Source organism: Staurois parvus, unplaced genomic scaffold (genome assembly GCF_062004578.1).
Source record: "Staurois parvus isolate SC_StPar_1 unplaced genomic scaffold, SC_StPar_1.0 ptg000024l, whole genome shotgun sequence".
Taxonomy (NCBI): domain Eukaryota; kingdom Metazoa; phylum Chordata; class Amphibia; order Anura; family Ranidae; genus Staurois; species Staurois parvus.
The window spans coordinates 509,159-528,523 of NW_028317820.1; the positions used below are offsets into that span (position 1 = coordinate 509,159).

The window sequence follows — 19,365 nt, forward strand, 5'->3', positions numbered from 1 at the left end:
TGCATTCATTTGTTTTTTTTTTGTTCTTGCTATTATATGAATACACTAGTTAGAAAACGCTTTGATCTTATAATTCTGGAAGGGTTTTTGAACCCATAAATCCTCTGTACACACATTGTTTATACAGTACATGATACTTGGATTGGGCTTCCTTCTCCCCTCAATTTTCTAGACAGTTGCACACCCTTGCATGGAATTATCTATGCATTTTTCTCCTATATGAAACAAATATCTTTGATTCCATGTCTTCATCTCAGTTTATGGTGATCTCGGTTGCATTGCTGTCAGTAGATTGCATTTCTATGGTAGACACATTGGATGATGGTAAAAGGTCATATGATGTTTATATAAACTCTTCTATTATCTCTAGGAAACAGCGATAATACAGGCGTGGTGGTGGGCTGCATTGTTGGAATGATCATTGTGATTCTGGTCGCTGTTTTAATTACCGGTATATGGTATTGCAAAAGGAAATCAGGTGAGTGATGATGTGATTGCTTTGCATTTAAAACAATATCAATGTATAGGTGAGACACTTTCATTGTATTATTGTATTTTATTGCCTTAAACTTTGTTTTATCACTTTTCATGTACTGATGACATTGAGCTTTATAACTGAAAGCCAGTTCACAATTGTCACGTGTTTTTCTTTGGTGTAACCTAATTTTTATCTCCTTCGAGGTGTCTATTGAGGAGAGCAAAAACTGAAATAATTGGAGGATGAGATAAAAGGATAATTGGCAAAAATGATTTACAACAAAATAAGATTTGCAGTAGTTAGAGTAAGACTAAGGGCAACAATGTCATAGCATCTCTTGCCGTATTGTTGAAATTTGCACAGCGTACTTGCACTTTATAGCCACTTTATGTCACTGCACTGTGCATGTGCTGCAAGCAAAAAAAAAAAAAAAAAAAAAATTGCGAACAGACAGAATGCTGTGGTCCTCTAAAGATGTGTTCTTACACGAAACATGTTGGATGAACATACTCATGTCATCATCAAGCACAGTGCCATTTGGGGCTACGTGAGTACTGTGTTGGAATACAAAGGAAAAATACGTAATTAATATCAAATAAATGTTTTAAGTTGTCATACAAATATGTATTTGAACTCAAATCTTTTTGTGCAAAAACATGGCGCCGGCTATCTTGGGGGAGGTGTTGCCAATCACAGCCTGTTTTACGCCCCTCCAGCCTTTCTATTGTTTCTACTGTGCTTAGAATTACTGAGAGGTGAAGCCTCCATCAATCAACATGTAATATCCCACCCCCATTGTGTTTTCTGTTTAAGCCAACTGTACATGGGTTGAAATTTGGCCAGTTCAGCAGGAAACAACTGACTTTTGATCCATGTATGGCCAGGCTGGTTACACAGACATCGATCTACCAATACTGTACAACCAGCCTGTTGGGTTTTTCATGATTGATCGGTGCCATTGGCTAAAGCCGGCAGCACTGATCAGTGTATTCTGACTGAATGCAATGACTCAATGGGAAGGATTGAGCAAGTTTATGAATGGGGGAATCGGGTCATTTTTTTCATTCAACCCATTCGTTGAATGAAAAAAAAAATTAATAACACATGAGCTGCCTTAGTGGGCATGATGGAGGAGGGAGGGAGTAAGCTGTCATTTACCATGAGTGCATATGCCCACATGCGGGACTCTATAGTCATATGGGCTGCACAGAATATAGCAATAATTTGAGATGGAATGCATATTACTCTTTCACATTGCTATCTTGTTTCATACAGATCATCAGAAGTTTATGATGAAAGATATTGAGAGTCCTGTATGGAGTGACGGTGAGAAGACCACACTAAGTTGTGAAGCTTTTAACTGTACTGGGGATGTCACGATGACTTGGGTCATCAAATTTAAAGATGGCACCCAGCATGAGGTCTCCAACACAGGATCAAATGATAACGAGGAGGATCAACCACTAATGTCCAGAGAGTACCAGGTGACAAAGGAGTATGACAGTATGAAAGGATATGTGACCACAAAGCTGACCTTCATTCCTTCTATATCCAGACATTTGGGGTCCGCTGTGTCTTGCAGAATTGTTCATCAGAAGAAACCTGTAGAGAAAACGCTTGAGGTCAAGACCATTCATGGTAAATAAAGTAACCCTATGATATGCTGTGTGAGTTGTGGCCCAGTGTATTTAACACTAATAGCTTGTTGTTACTTAACCCCTTCACGCCTAAGGGTAAAACAAATCTAAAAGCCTAAGCACAATTCTGCACCGTTGACATGTGTTAGTAAAACCGTACATATCATCACAACTACTTTGTACATCCAGGTGGATTATAGCTTGATTTTTTCAGGGCAAACTGGGCTTTCATTTGATGGTAAATGGTAATGGATATCTCCTGATGTTTTTTTTATTATCAAAGGAAAACTGGCCCAAAATAGTAAAAATAATAATAATTTTTTTTAAATTTAGCTGTATGTTTCTTGTTACTACCATAACCTACCACCAAAGAACAACCCAAAATAAATTCTCCAGCTCTTGACGGTCGCAACGATAGCATATATGTGTATGTTATTTGTTGTTTTTACCTGTAGTACAGCCCAGAAACAATAGTGCGCATTTTGTTTTTTGTTTACCTAAAATACCTGACACTGACACTAATACCACATTTTCAAAAAAAAAAAAAAAATCCTGACCTTTGCCCAAATACTTACCCTGGCATTGAACTAGATCAAACCATGATCTAGGTATTTTTTCTTTGTTTTTATTATATATATATATATATATATATATTTATTTCTTTTTTTTAAACAAACATTTCCCCCCTCTATGCTAGGAGTTAGAGAGATACAATGTATCGCTCTCCTCCATTCATAGAGAGAAAAAAAAAACAAAACAAGGAGGCCGGGCTGTACAGTGACTGATCACTGTGATAGCCAATCAGAGGCTATCGCAGCGATCATGTGACCCGGAACCGGGAGTCCCGGGTCCCAATCGTTAAAATAGGACCTGGGGCTCTCAGTGACACCCCGGTCTTTGTGCTGGGAGCGCGCTGTGCGGCGCACTCCCAGCACAAAGACAGGTACGGAAAAAAGCCCAGTTCTGTGAGGCCGCATATTTGTGTTATGTTGGTGTCAAGGGATTAACACCCAAATTCTAAGCTGCTTCATTGCTCCTAACCCATTGAGAGTGTCTATGACTTATTTTCAGTCTATGGGAAACCTTCATTGCTCCTAGCCCATTCAGAGTGCTTCTTGACTTATTTTTGGTCTATGGGAAATCTTCTGACTTGGACATGGAGATAATATTCTCACAATTAACCTCATATATTGGCATATGTAGATAAGAATGTCCTGTATTAGCTCATAGTTAGAAGCCAACCACACTTAAAGGAAAAGTACAGCCAAAGCTCATTTGGCTCTACTCCTGTGCATCACAGGTGTGCAGTTCATTCTCCACTCCCGCGACCCGTTTTCAGCCAACAGTGGGCTAAAGCCCTTTGTCTGTTGACGTCACAGTGCTGGTCCAAACTGGGCAAAGATCCAGATTTAAAGTCAGGATCTACCCAGATGCCTGGACCATCAGCTAGATCAGCCTGTCAGCAAGCTGCTGAGAGCCTGAGCCAGCCTCTCCTGTCCCCTGCACAGCCCAGGGCTCCATTCACTGCTCTCTGCTCAGAGCAGGAAGAGAACTGAGAGATCAGCAGTCTTTAATTACTCAGTTCTCAATGTAGAGCCAGTGGAGGACAGAACCAGCATTAAATCGATGCTGCATCCACCTAGGTAAGTATGATTAAAAAAAAAAAAAAAAAAAAAAAAACCCACACTTCTCCTTTAAAGCCTAACTCCAGGAGATCTGAACATTCTGCTTTGCAGTGGGGCTGTTCACACACTGCTAGGGTTAACTGCTCGTTTAGGTCTGGGGGAGAGTAAAAGCACTTTTACATATGCAATTCTTTACTGCCCTGGCAGATGGCACTCCACCATGCTTTGGTGGTGAAGGTTTCCTTGGTGTCCTCACGTCTAATGAAGGACTATGGACCCTGCATAGGTCTTGATTATATCAGGACCTTAGACCACTAGAGCATAGAGGAGTAGGTGCTCTGAGGACTGGTCTAGCAGTGTGGAGGAGCAGAGGATTGGGTGGGTAAACCTACTTTTCCATGCCCCCTAGACCTGAATAAGCAGTTAACCCTTGGAGTGCAGGTGCAGCCTCCCTGCAAGAGCAAATTTTCACTTTTCCTGGAACTGGGCTTTAACTTGGCTCTATCCATTGAAAATTGTAGACCGAAAACTTACTTCTAATTAATTGGTGTATGTCAGAACAGACAGTCCTTATTCTCCTTCCATTTTAGATAAAACTGTTTTTCATCTCATTTTTAAACCAAGGGAAAATAGACGTTCATTGCTTCCTAGTCTGTATGTCTGAAATTCTCTGCATGTTTTCTGCATATATTATTTCTTTGTAGGTGGGGTACCAAATGCTTTCAAAACCAAAAAAACGAGAACATACCTTTTAGTTTTAATTGTTTCTTGAACACAGATTTACATTTAATTTTCTGAAATCGATGCAAGCTCTGTACTACAGAAAATGAAGGAGCTTACACAGAAAATGCACAAAATATTAAAAAACATAACCAGGGCTCACCGATGTGTGCAGATTGGAGAACAAGACTTTCACAGCATGTGTGCTGCATCCACAGAAGTAGAATGTCTCTCCTAAGTGAAGGAAATGCCCATTTAGGCATTAGTTACTGAAACCAAATTAAAAAAGAAAAAAGCGCCACTTACAAAAAACACCAAAGTGTCAGCAGCATATCCCACCCAAAATAAATTTTGGCAACAACAATCCAAATTAAAAGGTATGCGCTAATAACAAACTTATACAAAAGTTTATATCATCATCCAAAAAAACAGTGTTTTAAATAAATTATAGTGTCCAAACATAAATTAGTGTCCAAAAAAATCTATATATCTTCAGTGATTTGAACCAATTGTGAGAAATCCACCACCAAAAGGAGATTAAATAAACTCACCAGAGCTAATGGCTGGTCAGATTATAAACTAGCAACAGCGCTTGTGCTCTGGGAGCAATGAACCCGATGTCCAAATAGATATGGTGATGTTTCAGATACTTCCAGATAATAATGATCACAGACAAACAACTTTGCAGCCCAAGCTCTTATGATGAACTTCTCCACTCTCTCATACCTCCATGAGAGCATGCAGTACACTCAGGGACAAAAAAAAGAGAACATAATGGTGCAATACGTTTTTTTCATTTATCTCTTTAATAAAAAAGGTATAAGGAAACTCACAAACAAGGTGTCCAACAGACACCAGCTTCAATCGCAAAAAAGGGTTGAGATACAGTTAACGCTCACCGCAGATCTCTCCCATACAGCACAGACCAGCAAGGCTCTCTAACATCCACATCAAGTAGGCTACGCCCAACCGGTTTCATCACACCAACGTCATCAAGGGGCGGTACAGATGGGAACGTCAGACAGCTCTTATAAATACCACCCTTCATCTACATAGTTTTAACACCCAGCCAATCACTGCGTTCCTAGTCTCCTTAATCACGCCGGCTAGAACAGGTGTTTCCCAATTTAATTATACATATACACTCTATTATATAAACAAAAAAGCTAAATATATATACCCTGCAGGTTTGAATCAGCACAATACCGTTCTCCTTCAAAATCAACCACAAAAGAATATAAATATAAAAACATAAATATATGCAGAAAAGCAATATATGCCATCCTGTGCATGGCTCTTCAAACCACAGAAAAACCCTTAAAGGGCCATGCACAGAACTTAAAGCACAACTCTTCTCATACACAAAAAACAAAAAAAAAATTATTTTTTTTTTATAAAAATATAAACCAAGTTAAAATAAACTATATATAACAATCACTACATGTGATCAATATTTTCAAATATTTATCTTAAAAATTTGTCAAAAAACAATTTAAATCAATATCTATGTTTAAACCTCTTGGTACTAAAGACTCCAATTCATATATCCAAAAAGTCTCCTTTTTTGATATTTCTTTAATCAGATCTAAACCCCTCCAATGACTTTTTACTCTCTCAATTCCATAAAATGTCGCTAAACTCGGATCACTATTGTGTCTTAATTTAAAATGTCTTGAAACACTATGTTTGTCAAACCCTCTCTTTATATTGTTCAAATGTTCATTTATCCTAGTCTTCAACTGTCTCCCTGTTCTTCCAACGTACTGAAAATGACACGGGCATTCCAAAACATAAATCACATGAGAGGAATTACACGAAATAAGTTGTTCGATCTTATATTCTTTCTTAGTTATATTTGAAATAAATTTCTTCCTCTTTATTTTATTCGATCTATTTATCGTTCTACATGCTTTACACCTGTTACAATGAACAAATCCCTTCAAATCGGGAAAAAAATCTACCTCTTTTGGTGGATCTAGAACATTATGCACTAATTTCGTCCTTATAGATCGATTTTTCTTATAAATAAATTTAGGTTTTTTTGGGATGATCTTTTTCAATACCTCATCTTTTAACAAAATCGGTCAATATTTCTTGAAAATACCCTCAATCTCTTTATACTGATTATTAAAGTTGGTAATAAAAGCCATATCAAAGTTGTTATTCTTTATCTTTCTATTAGACAGAAAAGTACTTCTATCCTTTTTATCAATCATTTCCCTTTCTGTTGACAAAAAAGGTTTTTTATATCCTTTCTCAATAAACCGATCGATCAATACATCAGTTTGATCAACAAAATCTTTCCTTAAACTGCAATTCCTTTTAATTCTTGTAAACTGACTTCTTGGGGTATTATATAGCCATTTAGGATGATGTCCACTTGAAACCGGGATATAGCTATTTTTATCAATATCTTTAAAAAAAGTTTTAGCATAAATCTGTCCATCATATTTATATAAGATCAAATCCAAAAAATTAACCTTTTCAAAATCTTTAGTAACAGTAAACTTCAACCCATAACGGTTTTTATTAATATAGTTTGAAAATCCTTCAAGATCTATTTCAGAACCCTTCCAAATTACTATAATATCGTCTATGTAACGCCTATACAGCGCCACCTGTGGCCATTTTTCAAATATACATTCTTCTTCCCATTTATCCATAACGATATTAGCTACACTGGGAGCATACTTAGCACCCATAGCAACGCCCCTACATTGCTGAAAAAAAGTATTATTATACCAGAAGAAGTTATTCGACATCACAAATTCTAGTAATTCACAAATAAATGCTCTTTGAGTTCTTTTAATATGTGATTTATGTTTCAATGCCCATTTAACTGCTTTCAAACCATCATCTTGTTTAATGCTGGTATATAAGGACTCAACATCAGCTGTTGCTGGTTTATAATCTGACCAGCCATTAGCTCTGGTGAGTTCATTTAATCTCCTTTGGTGGTGGATTTCTCACAATTGGTTCAAGTCACTGAAGATATATATAATTTTTTGGACACTAATTTATGTTTGGACACTATAATTTATTTAAAACACTAATGTTTTTTTGGATGATGACATACACTTTTGTATAAGTTTGTTATTAGCGCATACCTTTTAATTTGGATTGATTAGTTACTGAAAGAAATGTCCTTATTGGAAGATGCCCCCTTTATTCCTGTTCTGGTGGCAACTCAAAGTTTTGGAGATGCTTTGAAGCACCAAGAATGCGACATGGGGTATGATTTTTTAAGCAAAGCACACTCAATATGTAAACAGGACTGTAAGCTTACCATTTTATTTAGTGACAGAAGCTCTGATTGACATTCAGAGTGCTCTAAAAATTGTGTAAATGAGTCCTTAGAGTGGGTTTGGTTTTAACAGGTGTTGCTGATAAATGCCTAAATCTATTTTTTTTTATACTCAAACATATTGCTTATTTCTGCAGCTAAACCCAAGTTCGTTGAGCCTGTACAGTTTACACTATCTGACCAAGAAAAAGTAGAAATATCAGTTAAACTACAGAGATTTTATCCTCAGGAGATGGAGGTGACATGGTTCTCTAAAAGAGGACAATCTGAAGAGAAAATTCCAGAGGTCATGAATAACAATCACAATTCTGGAGATACATTTGATCTGGATAGTAAATGTACAGTTCCTGGAGAATTATTCAAAGATCCCACATATAAAGTCATTGTGAGATGGAAACATGAATCCATGGAGGAACCACAATCCTGGGAGATTTCTGCAAGAGGTAAGGACTTAGAAATACGTTTTTTTTAAAGTTCTGGACATGTTGTAAGCCCTACTGTGGGATTCCTTTCTTATTTAGCAATTTACCCCCTTCTATGTTTAGAGGTGCAAAACTGAAATAAATGTCAGAAGCGAGAATTCTGAAAGATTTGGACACATTTGCTTATAAGCCATCATGCCATGAAATTTTGTATTTCCAACATAGCTTTGCAAAAGCTACATACTTCTTGACACCCAGTCTGTGTGGAAAATATGATGTCCTGCTGACACGATGGGATCCAGATAGTTTAACTCACAAGTCACTAGTTTAATGCAGACTTTACGTATACAGATGATGTTCTTCTGAATTTCCTGGAGGCCAAAAGACTGCCTGGATCCTAGTCTTCATGGTATCTTTGAAGACTGAATCTGTAATAACTGGAACACAAGGCAGCTAAGGAGTAGCACAGGCTGGGACCAAACTAATTTTTAAATTAGAACTACAAGAACATACTGTATATATAAAAAAAAAAACATTATAAATGTAAGACAGGTTCCTTGTGGCAGCAAACCGTATATTTTATTCAGTGATTAATTTTACTTGCTTGGTGCATTAAAAAATGATATTATAACTCTCAATGGGAATATGAAAGCACAAACTTATGGTCACTTTTTTCTCAGTTTTCTTGTGTAAAGTCTAATGTATTTCCACGTGTATCTCTGTCCCTTTTTCAGACCTCCCATGGCATCCAAAACTACAGAAATTCCCAATAGAAAGCATCTTCCAAGGTGACGAGGTTCTCTTACAGTGCCGGGTGTCAGACTACTTTCCCAATTCTCTGGCTGTGAAATGGTTGGAGAGGAAAATGGGCAGTCAGGAGTTGGTAGAAATCTCCAGTTCTCAGAAATACAAAATTTCAGAAATCTCATCATACAGGATGGAGAACAAAACTATCTCTTCTACAGCAGTTTTATCTTATAAGAGGTTTGATTTGTCGGAGAAAGGAGTAGAGTTTATTTGCAAAGTGGAACATCCAACCCTGGATACACCCATCCAGACCAGTATAGTACAATACAGAGATACAGGTAATTATTATTATTTTATCATTTATTGCGTAAAGTCGGGAGCATTTCCCATTCCCACAAATCAATAAGGATTTGGGTCTAATTTGCGACATAGTGATCAGAAACATCCACTCATGTGCAGAAGTATTACAACAACAGAGCTTCCCTTTTCCAGGATTTGATGTTTTCGTGCACTTCTATTCATACTTTAGTTGCTTTGGAAAGTCAGCAACCTTCAGTTTTGTCCCTAAGGGGCCTAGACCCCACACAAGAAATTCTGAAGGACCCTCTGCACACTGGTATATACCCTTTCAAGCAAACTATGCAATAAATAGGGATATTTGGTTCAAACATATTGCAATACATGCTTAAGCTGGCCAACTGCGTCAAAGTCATCCCTCTATGGCCAGTCCTACTCTGCTCTGCCTACGCAAATGCTACTGTGGACACAATGCTAGCATAGGGGAAAAGACACAATGGGGAGAGCTACAAGGTTCAGGTCTGGCTACTGACCCAACAATACAACAAACAAGAGATACCTGTGCTCAAATCCATACAGCTAGTACATGCATTTATCCATCAGGTGCTAAAGGGGTGTAACCACATAATAACACTAGAAATTCTGAAGGACCCTCTGCACACTGGACCCCACACAAGTCTCATGGAGCCTCTCTGGCAATGCACATTCAGCCTCATGCACTCCAGCTATGTACTGCAGCACTCAGTGGGATCTCTGAGAGGAGGCATCTGAGATTCTCCCAAACATCTGCATACACAATGTACATTCTCTTTCCCATGATTAGATGTTTCTGTGCACTTCTATTCATACTTTAGCTCCTTCAGAGAGAGAGCAACTTTCAGTTTTGAGCCCAAAGGGTCCAGACCCAAAACAAGTCTCTAAGAGCTTCTCTGGGAATGTACATTCAGCCTCATGAACTCAGGCTGTCTTGCAGCACTCAGTGGGATCTCCGAGAGGGGGCATATGAGACTCTCATACTGTAAGTATTTGCATACACAAACCAGCTTACTGTTACTTCACCATGGGGCTCCAGACCTGAGAAGCATGCATCTCAGTGATGTCACATTAATGCAGAATACCCCAATGTGCAACACCCTACAAACAGGGTCGTCGTAATAGCATCATGGGCCCCTGGGCAAAGTGATGTACTGGGGCCCCTACCAACCTGCCCCAATTTATGCAATTACTCTCAAGAAGTAAAGTATATATAGTTGACAGAATGAAACATACATATATTAGTACTAATCAACACAAAGGGCACAGTACAAGGGGGGGAGGCAGAAGTAAAAGGAACGTCAGCAGGACACGATACTTAGATCAGGAGGGTACAGTACAGGTTCTGGGATGCTGTCCAGGACATCCCGGGACAGCTTAGTAAAAAGCATGAATGTCCTGGCAAATTCGGGACAGCTGGCAAGTATAATATAATGCAAGATTATCATGGGGCCCCCATGCACATGGTGCCCATGGATTAAGACAGCCCTGCCTACAATCAGCACTTACTTCACTTCCCCCAGCACCGGATCTTTGATAGCACCACTTAATTAATAAGAAGCTTCTTTACATGCTCAGGAACATTTACTGAACCATTCTCACTTCAGCAGCATTACCATCGATCAACTTTTGCTTGATGCAACTCTGGCTATTTAGCAGTTTTTCTCCTTTAAATGTTCTTTAAAATTTGCCAGGGTACTGAAAACTCCTAAAGGAATGCAATCTCCGACCAAAGGATGGCGAAAACTATTGACCAATCACATGGCAGGCCAAGTTGTAGTTCCCACCAATGAAGAATGCAGAAAGATGTAGTCTCATTACCTGCCTCTTCTCTTGATAGGAAGAACATGTCTTCCAATCAAAGAAGAAGACCTCTGTTACTATATTAGGGTGGAAGGAAAGGAAGCAAATTTTGTGAGCAACCCTTAGGCTACTTTCACACTGATCCGCCACAAAAACGCACAGGCGTTTTTACCGCGCTTTTGCTGCGCTTTTTGAGTGTTTTTCAAGGACATGTGACTTAAAAACTGTTCCAACAATGCTTCTCAGAGGTGTTTTTGGGGAGTTTTTCAGGTGTTTTCCATTGATTTCAATGGGAAGAGGCATTTCTGGGGCATTTTTTTACTCACCAAATATGCCCCAAAGATGCTGCAAGCAGGAGTCTTTACACCGCACCGCAAGTGCAATGTCTGAGTGTGAAAACATACATAGACATACATTCACATACATAGGAAAGCAGTTTTCTTGAGCTTTTCAGGCGCTTTTTTAACGCAAAAACGCTTCAAAACCTCCTCAGTGTGAAAGTAGCCTTATGGATAAAGCTGGTAATACTGGGCAAAAGAGATATGAAGTATAGAGAATAACATGCTTTTTCTATTGCTGAGCTTTACAGATGTCATAGTTTTGAAGATATACCAGTCATGTGCTGAATCCTAACAGCAGTGGATGTCTTTCTGAACCTACAATTTTACCTTATATGTATTTAGTAGTAAGGAAACCATTATATTTTCTGTGCATTAACATATAATATGGTCTTCAATTTTCTTTTTCTTACTCTTCCAGAGGCTCCAACATTCATTTTAAACAACATCCAGGGTCCCCAGACATGGTTCAGCGGGGAGAAGGTCACTTTATATTGTGCTGCCTCATACTGTAAGGAAGGCACTCAAGTAATTTGGATGGTGAAAGCAGCAGATGTAACTATTTCTGAAATAGGCGAGGATGGAACAGATGTAAAAAGGGGCTCTCATCAGTCCTCTGGCTATACGGCTAACAGAGAAAGAACTGAAGTATCTGATAAAGAGGGTCTTCAGGATGTCACCTCCTCTCTAACTTTCACACCTTCCATCTCTAAACACCAAAACATATCCATCACCTGTAGGATTCTCTATGATAGAAAAGTAAAGGAAAAGATTTTTCAACGCCAATATCTTTATGGTGAGATTTCACTTTTGAATATGTTTTTTTTGTGTATTTGCTTAAGAAGGGCTAAAAGTATTTGATTGTTCTGTCAAATGTTTCTTTATCCAAAAGACATATCTTCTGAGACTTACTCTGTATCAAGAATAAGGCAACCTGCTGTCTTGACAAAATCAACAGGCAGTTTAACTTTCCAAGAAGGCATAGAAGTTAAATTCAATGTAGTTTTATTGCTCCTTGGCACATACAGTACAGAAGATGTTATCCTGGCTGCATGGTGAGGCTGGGAATGGAATATAGTATATTGCACTACCTAGCCAAAAACTAAGAAAGAAAATAGAGTGAAATATACCAACACACAAAATGGCAAATAATAAACAGGCTGCTTGCGCCAGCACGCTATTTTGTCATGTTTGAGTTCAAGCTTTGTGCGAAGTATGCAGGAACTTTAAAAATGGAAGTTTCCATGGTGTAGATATGCCAACAATGCACAAGAAGAATGAATGCATCTATTTTTTTGCACAAACTAATGGATACACCTATTTCTGTGGACTTGTTCTAGTGACCATTTCTCACTTTATTCCAGCAAAACCCAGTGCACCCGGTCCTATAAAACTGTCTCTGACTGATTGTGGAGAGGTGTTGTGCTCGCTAGATATTGAGGGATTTTATCCCAGTGATATCCAGATGAAATGGAATGACAAGGAGACTTCAGAACCAAACAGAACATCTCAGAACAGTGATGGCACCTATAGTGTCCATAGTGAATATAAAGTTCCTGGGAGCTTCTTCAGTCATCCAGGCTCTGCTGTGAGGGTGTTCTGGAAACACGGCTCCATGGAGGACTGGGAGAGCAGAGAGATGTCTGTGCGTGATACAGGTAAATGATCAGATCCAGAAGTTACTGAATAAAGTTTATTTTTTTTTGCATGAATCACAATGCAATTATTTGACAGTTTAACAATAAAGGAGTCTGCCTAAACAAAATCAGAATAAGATGTAACAAATATTTTTAGTGCAATGAAGTAACAATTATTTTAATGTGTACAGTTGCAAGAAAAAGTATGTGAACCCCTTGGGAGTACGTGGAGTTTTGCATGAATTGGGCATAAAATATGCTCTGAACGTCATCTAAGTCACAACAATAGAAGAACACAGTCTGCTGAACATAATACTACACAAACATTAGATGTTGCCATGGTTTAATTGCACATAACATGTAAACATTCGCAGTGCAGGGAGGAAAAAGCATGTGAACCTTTGGACTTAATAACTGGTTGACCCTCCTTTGGCAGCAATAACCTCAACCAAACATTTCCTGTAGTTGCAGATCAGACCTGCACAACGATCTGGAGTCATTTTGGACCACTCCTCTTCACAAAACTGTTTCAGTGTAGCAATATTCTTGGGATGTCTGGTGTGAATCACTCTCTTAAGGTCATGCCACAGCATTTCAATCGGGTTGAGGTCAGGACTGGGCCACTCCAGAAGGCATATTCTGTGCTGCTGCAGCCATTGTTTTGTTGAATTACTTGTATGCTTTGGGTCACTGTCCTGTTGCATCACCCATCCTCTGCGGAGCTTTAGTTGGCGGACAGATGGTCGTACGTTTTCCTGCAAAATGTCTTGATAAACTCTGGAATTCATTTTCCCATCAATGACAACAATCCGTCCAGGCCCTGAGGCAGCAAAGCAACCCCAAACCATGATGCTCCCTCTGCCATGTTTTACAGTGGGGATGAGGTTTTGATGTTGGTGTGCTGTGCCTTTTTTTCTCCACACATAATGGTGTGTGTTCTTCCCAAACAACTCAATCTTGGTTTCATCTGTCCACAGTATATTTTGCCAGTAGTGCTGTGGAACATCCAGGAGCTCTTTTGCAAACTTCAATTGTACTTCAATATTCTTTTTGGACAGCAATGGCTTCCTCCGTGGTGTCCTCCCATGTACTCCATTCTTGTTTAATGTTTTCCTTATTGTAGATGTGTCAACAAAAATGTTAGCATGTGCCAGAGATTTCTGTAGGTCTTTAGCTGACACTCTGGGATTCTTCTATACCTCATGCAGCATTCTGCGCTGTGCTCTTGCAGTCATTTTTACAGGACGACCACGCCTAGGGAGAGTATCGATAGTGCTAAACTTTCTCCATTTGTAGACGGTCTGTCTTACCGTGGACACATGAACATCAAGGCTTTTGGAGATACTTTTGTAACCCTTTCCAGCTTCATGCAAGTCAACAATTGTTGATCGTAGGTCTTCTGAGAGCTCTTTTCTGCGAGGCATGGTTCACATCAGACACTGCTTCTTGAAGCCAGTAAACCCAAAACAGGTGTGTGTTTTTTAAGGGCAGGACAGCTGTCAGCAACACATCCAATATCATCATACTGATTGGAGTCAAGGTTGGCTCACTTCTGGCTCCAATTAGCTCTGGGAGAAGTCATTAAGCTAGGGCCTCACATACTTTTTCCTCCCTGCACTGTGAATGTTTACATGTTATGGCAATTAAACCATGGCAACATCTAATGTTTGTGTAGTATTATGTTCAGCAGACTGTGTTCTTCTATTGTTGTGACTTAGATGATGTTCAGAGCACATTTTATGCCCAATTCATGCAAAACTCCATGTAATCCCAAGGGGTTCACATACTTTTTCTTGCAACAGTATATAAGCATTGATTAGAGAAGCCTTTCGCAACCTGTTCATCCCAGAGGAACCCGTTAAGATAACTTTCAGGTCTCAGGGATTCCCTGCTAAAATGAATTCATCTGAGGTCAGTGGGAAGGATGACTGCCTTGACACCCCCCCCCCCCCCACCTTTCCTTACAGTAGTGCTTGGACAGTTGAAAAAATTATTGATGCCATGACACTTTCTGTGCGAAGTAGCTTTGGAGCTGGAACTCTGCAGGCACTATCAGATGGGAGGTCAATGAACCCACTGCTCGATGAACCCCCAGCAACCTCTGAAAGAAGCCTACAGGTTCATAGATCCCTGGTTGAGACTAAGCCCAATCAGGGTGAAATGCGTCAGTAGGTGCGGCTATGATGCAAGGACTGTAGATGAAGCCTGTGTGTTTACTATCGGATGGAGTTAATTCATGTGGGGTGCGGTCCTGTGCTTACTATTACTGTGGAATAGAGAATTTTCTTAAAATGACGCTGGTTAAAACAGAGACCCCCATTTTTGTTTTTCTCATACTAACAGAAGAAAAAGAGCAGACACTATCTAAGTTGTCCACAGCAATCAGATTCCAGATTTAATAAAGCAGTCATTTAAAATGAATGTATCCTGCCATATCTCCAGTGCATCCCCAGTTTACCATGAAGGGCCCACCAGTGCCCTTACTTTGTCCTCCCCATACATCTGTAAAAGTACTATTGGACAATTCTATACTGCAGTCAGCACTGGCCAGTATTTTACTCCCCTGGGAGATAGCAAGTAATTCAGTACTGCACACATCAACTAGACTATAAGGCAATCACCATGTAGATGTAAAGCGAGGAAAGCTGGCCATATTAGATTGTGGTAATGAGCTGGAGCATGAAAAGTAATAAAGTGTAAAATAAGTCCTTAGGTTCCTTTAAATCAAACAGTGACACCATCAGCAGCTAGTAGACAAACAATCTCCCCAAATGGATATTAAAACTGACCTTGTATACAGTATATACTTTAGTGTTAAAACCCAAATGTGCAAATAAGTAAAAATGTGTGTATATATATATATATATATATATATATATATATATCTGTATAGAGAGAGAGAGTTTTAATTCCAGTTTACAAGAAAACCACAAATTCATCAAGTGTGTATAAAATTTTGTACAATGAGTCTATGGTATTGAAACTTCTTGCTGGTGATTCTCAATATACTATATGTCCTTGTGTATATATAGTACAAACATGTAGTTAGTGGATTAAAATATATATATATATTAAACATTATAGAATTGATCCTACCATCCTCGGCAGGTATCAGTGGAGGCAGCTGACTAGATAGTTTCAACTGTTGAAAAATTAGATACTGGTGCAAATGTAAATCTTAACACTGTGTATAAAAGTCAGGCATTTACACCATTTTTACTTAATTACACACTTTGGGTTATATCACTGTAGTGTATACAGAGCAGTATTAGGGTGGCATGATAGCTCCCAGGACAGTGAAATAGGATGGATCCTAGATGGTGGCACATACAGCATCAAGTCTGGGTTTGGGTACATGTATATGGCAGTCATTTTAGGAGAAAAGATAGGTGGGTAAACAATTTTTAGTTGAATCACTAATCATTTTTTTAAAATATTGCTTTATTTTTGTCACTGACGTTGATATGATTATCTTCTACTGTATATCTCTGACATACAGGGTTTCCCTGGAAGCCGGACATACAGGATATTGCAGTTCCCAATCTTCTGATTGGCAGAAAGGCTACACTGAAGTGTAAAGTCTCCAATGTATTTCCTGATGCCCTGAGTGTGAAATGGCTGAAGAAAGAGAAGGGTGGCCAGGAGTTATTCCCTGTGATCAACAACCGAACATACAATATCTCAGAGCTCCGACTGGAGAAGCAGAAAGATAACACATTCATCTGCACAAACTGTTTAATGTTTCAACCATCCATCGACAGAGAAGAGGGGGTGGAGTTTATCTGCCGGGTGGAACATCCCACTCTAGCAGAACCGGCAGAGAAGAGCACAGGACCTCTTACTATAAAAGGTGACCATCCATTACCTCATCCTGTATAGCAAAGCAAACTAGATTTCCCGAATATGTTGTCATCCGTCTCTGGAAGAACATAGGTTTTTGGTCTCCATACTGCTAGTCAAATTCTTTAAACCAGAGGTTGATTCAGCATTTCACACAAACTGTGGAGGACATTTGAATGGATATGGGAACTTTTGATTAGGACCTGATGGTGTATTACAAAACATTGCACTGTACCTCTAATCTAATTTATTGTAAGTTAACTCACAATATAAAGACTTACAGGATATGTATCCTAATTATAGGAAGGATAAAGGTGGAATGTATTAGTACTGGTAGGAAAAGGACTGTAAGGGAAATGGCTGATTCAAAACTATGTATAGTTAATGATTATTGAAAAATCTAAGCATAGATACTAGCCTTTTCAATTAGCATAGCGATCAAAAGATTTATAGTACTGTTTAATTAATACTCACTGAAAACATAACATAGCTAATGAGGAAAGAAGGAACAGTAAGAAAAGAGTGGCCCTGTGATCTCTAATATTACATACACTTACCCGCCACTTTACTAGATATACCTTTCTAGTGCCACACCATGACACCACCACCACCTGCCTGAACCGTTGATATAATGCAGGATGGATCCACCACACCATGACACCACCACCACCTGCCTGAACCGTTGATACAAGGCAGGATGGATCCATGATTTCATGTTGTTTACGCCAAACTCTGACCCTACCATTCAAATGTAGCAGCTGAAATTGAGACTCATCAGACCAGGCAACATGTTTCCAATCTTCTATTATCCAATTTTGGCGAGCCTGTACGAATTGTAGCCTCCATTTCCTGTTCTTAGCTGACAGGAGTGGCACCTGGTGTGGTCTTCTGCTGCTGTAGCCCATCTGCATCAAGGTTTGGTGTGTTACATGTTCAGAGATGGTATTCTGTATACCTTGGTTGTAACAAGTGGTTATTTGAGTTACTGTTGCCTTTCTATCATCTCTAACCAATCTGCCCATTCTCCTCTGACATCAACAAGGCATTTTCATCCACACAACTGCCATTCACTGGATATTCTCTTTTTTGGACCATTCTCTGTAAACCCCTAGAGGTGGTTGTGTGTGAAAATCTCAGTAGATCAGCAGTTTTTGAAGTACTCAGACCAGCCTTTTTGGCACCAACAACCATGCCACATTCAAAGTCACTTAAATCTTTTTTCTTCCCCATTCTGATGCTCGGTTTGAACTTCAGCAAGTCTTCTTCACCATGTCTAGATGCCTAAATGTGTTGAGTTGCTGCCATGTGATTGACTGATTAGCAATTTGTGTTACCGAGCAAATGAACAGGTGTACCTAATAAAGTGGCCGGTGAGTGTATAAAGCAATGAAGATTTTGGTTACAATGCTACAAGCACCTGTGACCTGAGGGAAACCAACAATAATCTGGATAAATGGACTGACCATAGTGGAGCATAAAAGGCTGGATAACCCATCTTTAGAAGAAAAGGTTAATAATTTAAGTTAGGTTAGGAAATGTTTAGGTTTATCTACAGTATAGGGCTCCAGAGCCAGGACTCAGATTAGGATTTGTATTTTTAACTGCATTTTTCAGTGGTAGGTATGAACATTTTAATTTTGTAATTTGATGAATGTAGATACTAGTTCTTACAAACACACTTTGTACTGTTTTTATTAGAACTTCCCTTTTTTATGACCCCATCGGATGTTCATAAGGTGGCGATATATTAAATATTTCTTATGTATAAACTGCATATGGTCTGTTTTACAGGCAAGAAGGGGGCAGCTTCAACCTCTCAAAACAAACACCAAGATTCTTCTTTCCAGATCGCTCCAGAATTGCGTGTTGATGGCTCTGTTCCTCCAATTCCTCCAACAGGTCAGTGCGATGACATTTTACTATAGATTATCCATCTAGTTCTGTGCCTTCTACTGGTATAGGTAAGTAATAGGAAACTGTGAGGACTTTTTTGGAACAGTTTTTGATGTGCTACTTCACTACTCACAAGTAGGTATCTTTTAAGTTTATGTAAAGTTTTTGGTTTCATACAATAAGATTTTGGTTTTGTAGAAAATCATTCCCAATAATGATAGTAGGCGCAGGTCAAATGAGAACAATGCTGATTCACCAATGTACTCACTTGATATCAGACTGCCATGAATGGATTTGTGTACAAAATTCTTTAATAAAACATTAAAAAGTTATAATAATATATAAACACAGAAATATAAAATAGCTCTTTTATTTATTTTTTTTAAATATGTTGGTGTATTTTACTGTTATTTGAAAAATTTTATACAATAGGAGATAAATAAGGAGTCCAAACAGCAATTTTAGAAATTCTTAAAGACACCAACACAAGCAAGCACCTATTATTAAAAGTTCAAGCATTGTATTTTCCAATCTCTTTGTTTCTAATATGTAAGATACTTTAGATAATAATAACAGAGGTACATATTTTCT

At 38.7% G+C, this 19,365-nt stretch overlaps 1 protein-coding gene across 3 annotated transcripts in view; it reads left to right on the plus strand.

The window, feature by feature from the left end:
* LOC149472050 (uncharacterized) overlaps positions 1–19,365 on the plus strand; it is a 481,288-nt gene that overhangs the window by 32,080 nt on the left and 429,843 nt on the right. For all 3 annotated transcript variants that reach the window (XM_089693277.1, XM_089693286.1, XM_089693293.1), the window contains exons 4-11: positions 371–478; positions 1,754–2,116; positions 7,902–8,207; positions 8,921–9,271; positions 11,826–12,200; positions 12,769–13,062; positions 16,541–16,891; positions 18,673–18,780. In XM_089693277.1, coding sequence (XP_089549403.1) covers positions 371–478; positions 1,754–2,116; positions 7,902–8,207; positions 8,921–9,271; positions 11,826–12,200; positions 12,769–13,062; positions 16,541–16,891; positions 18,673–18,780 — 2,256 coding nt within the window. The remainder of the gene's footprint in view (positions 1–370; positions 479–1,753; positions 2,117–7,901; positions 8,208–8,920; positions 9,272–11,825; positions 12,201–12,768; positions 13,063–16,540; positions 16,892–18,672; positions 18,781–19,365) is intronic.